Below are 3,877 nucleotides of genomic sequence, written 5' to 3'. Positions count from 1 at the left end.
GGGGAGCAGCGGGAGGCGGAGCGGGTCCTTGTTACCTGAGGGTCTGGGTGGCGCGGCTGGTGCCCTCCCGCTATGTCAAGTCCCTGCAGGCCTCTGGCTGTTCGCCAGTCGGCCCCCCCCCGCTTCGGTAGGCAGCCGTGCAACCGGCTGCCGCTGCAGTTAACCCTCTCGATCGATGCTCTCGCGCTGCAATTGGTGCTGTGCACGTGACATGCGTTTTAGTTAACGGTCAGATTTGGGTTTTAATTTTACTTCATTCATCCCTTAACTAATTACATACCTGCTTAATTAATTCATCTCATCGGCATACATGTTGTTCACCTTTGCATATTCATTATGTGCTGTGGTTTACTCAAACTGTGGCTGTTTTTGTGAGAACTTAATACTTTTAACTTCCATTTTTATAGTTGAGGTTTTTAAATTGTAGCTAATTGATGTTCAGGTCTAGTACTCGCTATCCGTTTCACTTTCCTGTCCGCAATGGCTAATTAAGATTTTTTTTTCCAGCTGCATCTGTGGCACTATTTTTCCTGTACCTGGAGGTACTGATCACTCTTCTCAGTTTCCGAAGTTCATTGCTATGGGCCTCTCTGTTTACATTCTTGTGTCTTTAGTTTCTACAAAATACCACAGCTCCTGATGTATTTTTCTGCCATAAAGCTGAATGTAAAATTCTTATGGAAACATAGTATTTGTGGTGGTGTGGTTGTTTTGTTTTGTTTTAAATTGGCTTTGACACAAACCTTTTTATTGAATTGCTGGGTTCTTAGAAGTGCTGCAGACCTCACTCCCTGTCAAATTACTATGTGATACCCTCTTGACTTAACCTGTTCTTTTCTTTGATGGAAATGCAAAGGAAAAATAGAGGGGATGGTGACCATCTTTTAACCTGTTTCTGTATTTGTTATTTGATGTGGTCTTATTTCCCTTCCTGTTTCTCATGTTACTAAGGTGTGGTGGGTTTTGGCGTTGTTTGGTTTGCCTTCCTTCCCCCTGCCAATAATTTTCTAATTTATTATAAAACCTCTTTTTTTTCTCAGTCTGAATTATCTTTCTGATCACTGTAACTACACTTATCTGAAGAAATTCTAAAAATATAAAGGATAAACTGTTATAATCAGTGAACCAGCTCACTTTTAATGAGCTGTGTCAGTACATTAATGTATTTTTTGGTGTTTTGATTGCTCTTACCTGAATTCAGCTATAATGTAGGTTGTGAGAGTTGTGTGCTTGCATTAAAACAAAACCAAAAAACCCTTTCAAATCAAAAGTTTTGTTTTCCATTTCAGGTACAACAACCTCCTGAAATTAATTTAGTTCTGCGCCCTCAGGGATTGACTGGTGACAATGAAGTATATGCCAAAGTTGATCTGTGGGTCAAGTGTCCACATACTTACCCTGATACGTGAGTGAACATAAAAATACAACCATTTTTCTCTATTTTCCATAGTAATAAAGTGTAAGTTGAAAAAACCAGGTAGTTTTATTCATTGCTCTTACTCTTGTTTTCTACATGTCAGTATTTGTTAAGCCTATGGTATTTTTTTGATAGGTGACTATAAAATTTGGCACCTGAATTGGATGTGGATGGAAAATAATAGAGATGCATTTGTCAGTGCAAGACTGCAGCCCCAGTTTCTAGCTTGAAGAGGCATAAACACAGGTGTACCTGCTAGCATCTTAGTGCCCTTTTTGAACAACTTCAGCTTGTGACCTGCTGAGAGAGGAAATGAATCTTAATTTTTAAAGCAATTGCCATCTCAGTTGTATCTGCTGTCCCCATTTTCTGCTGGATTACCCTTATGGAAGAGTTATCCATAGAGGATGTAAAAACAATTGCAGGTGATCAGCCAACCCCTTCCCCAGCATTTGGGGTTGGCAAGTAATTTTTGGTTTCAACCAAAAACTTGGTTGAAACTTGAAACAACTTCAGTGTTGCTCTGTGCCCCTTTATGTTCAGTCTTTATGCTACTGGTTGTGTGTACAGCATACCTGCCTTTTGCCTGTCCGTTTGTGCTGTGGCGTGAGTGGTGCACAAGGGCAGTGCTATTCCTTAACAAGTGATAGCTCAGTTACAGCCTGTAACGCAGGACGTGACAGCCATTTTTTTTTTTTTAAACTTAAGATAGCATAGCCTCAGACATCTCACATTTATTATAAACTTTTTTTTAAATTTAGCAATTACTTATTTATTGCTCTTTAGGTTTGTGTAAACTGTATAGTGGTGATAAAGAAATTTTTAACACCGATGATTAGTAATATTTTTGAAGGACTGTTAAGTTACTGGTTAAGAGCTGAATCATGAGTCTGCAGAGTTTCTTTGGTAGTTTTTCTGTTAAGTATAACTGACAGGTAGTTTGCTGCCAGAAAAAATGATGGTAGGGAGTATAAAACAGTATTTCTGGTTTTAGTGTGTATTATCTGTGTAATATTTATGTAGTGCTTATTTGAGCATTGACTAATTGCCCAGTGACTATGAACTCCATTCCTTTTCACTGCTTTTTATCAACATCCTGTTGCTTCTTACAATCAATTTTTCTAATGAGGACTTTTTAATGTTTTGTTGCTGTCCTGCAGTGTCCCTGAAATACAGCTGAAAAATTCGAAAGGCTTGTCAAATGAGAGAATAAATGAATTAAAATCCAGACTAGCTGAACTGGCAAAACAGCGCTGCGGAGAGGTAAGAGCTTTTCACTTCCTTGAGAAATAAACTCTGGGCCTAAATAGTTCTAAAAAAACATTTGGTATAATACCGTGGAATAGATCCATGTTGGAAGTATAAGTTGCATTATTCCTAAGGAAGGAGACTTACTTTCTTTCTTATGGATGTTTCTAATTAGTGGAAGTTTGGAATATGCATGCTTTTAAAATACAGTGCATGTGCAACTAGTGCAAGCTTTTATCGCTCTTTAAAAGCAGATTTAAAGGTTCGTGTTATTCTCAGAGTTATTTCACAGTGTGAAAGGCAATATTAACTGAGAGCTTTTGTCACTTTTCAGAGTAATTTGATTATTTTAAGTGGCTGTACCTGTCTAAGCAAATAGCGATTACATGGAGTTTTCCAGTGGGATCTTGTTCATCTAATGCTGAACTGAAGGGCAAGAAGCTTTAGTTATAATACCAGTTCAGCAGTTAACTTCTGTGGCTGTAGCAGTCACTCCATGCTGTTGTGCCTTTTTTCCTGCCGTGTTTAGGAATAGTGGTAGTTAACTTCTCCCCTGAATAGGATAAAAAGAGAAAGATGGAGAAACATGTGAAGATTAGAACTTGGGGTGTTTTTAAGGGATTTTATAAGTCCCCTGGTATGCTGGTATTACCAGTCCCACTCTGTTGTTGCTGATAACTGGAATGATTTAGGTAGGTACTAGCAAACATTGAATTCTTGGAAAAAACAGGGTGTTTGGTATGTTATGTGCAAAGTATTTGACACTGTCCTGCATGACATCCTCTGGACTGGAGAGATGAGGATTTGATGGGTGCACCACTCGGTGGATAAAGAATTGCCTGGATCATCGCACAAAGATTGGTAGTCAACAGCTCCATGTCCAAGCAGACACCAGTGACGAGTGGTGCTCCTCAGGGATCAGGATTGGGACTGGTCATCTTTGTCAGCGACATGAACCGTGGGATTGAGTACATCCTCAGCAAGTTTGCTGATAACACCAAGATGTGTGGTGCGGTTGACAGACTGGAGAGAAGGGATGCCATCCAGAGGGACCCTGATAGGCTGGAGAGGTGGGCCTGTGCCAGCCACATGGAGTTCAGTAAGGCCAAGTGTGAGGTCCTCCACCTGGGTTGTGGCAATCCCAGGCACAAGTACAGTCTGGGCAGAGAAGGATCGCGAGCAGCCCTGAGGAGAAGGACTTGTGGATGTTGG

The 3,877-nt window shown here is 40.2% G+C and overlaps 1 protein-coding gene across 1 annotated transcript in view; it reads left to right on the top strand.

Moving 5' to 3' along the window:
* Positions 1 to 72: 72 nt before the first annotated feature.
* Positions 73 to 3,877, top strand: part of EIF2AK4 (eukaryotic translation initiation factor 2 alpha kinase 4) — a 40,663-nt gene continuing 36,858 nt past the window's right edge. Inside the window, exons 1-3 of the mRNA XM_010158997.1 lie at positions 73 to 195; positions 1,290 to 1,405; positions 2,578 to 2,680. Coding sequence (XP_010157299.1) covers positions 73 to 195; positions 1,290 to 1,405; positions 2,578 to 2,680 — 342 coding nt within the window. The remainder of the gene's footprint in view (positions 196 to 1,289; positions 1,406 to 2,577; positions 2,681 to 3,877) is intronic.

Source organism: Eurypyga helias, unplaced genomic scaffold (assembly GCF_000690775.1).
Source record: "Eurypyga helias isolate BGI_N326 unplaced genomic scaffold, ASM69077v1 scaffold21669, whole genome shotgun sequence".
In the NCBI taxonomy this organism is placed as follows: Eukaryota; Metazoa; Chordata; class Aves; order Eurypygiformes; family Eurypygidae; genus Eurypyga; species Eurypyga helias.
This window is presented reverse-complemented; position numbering and strand designations above follow the sequence as displayed.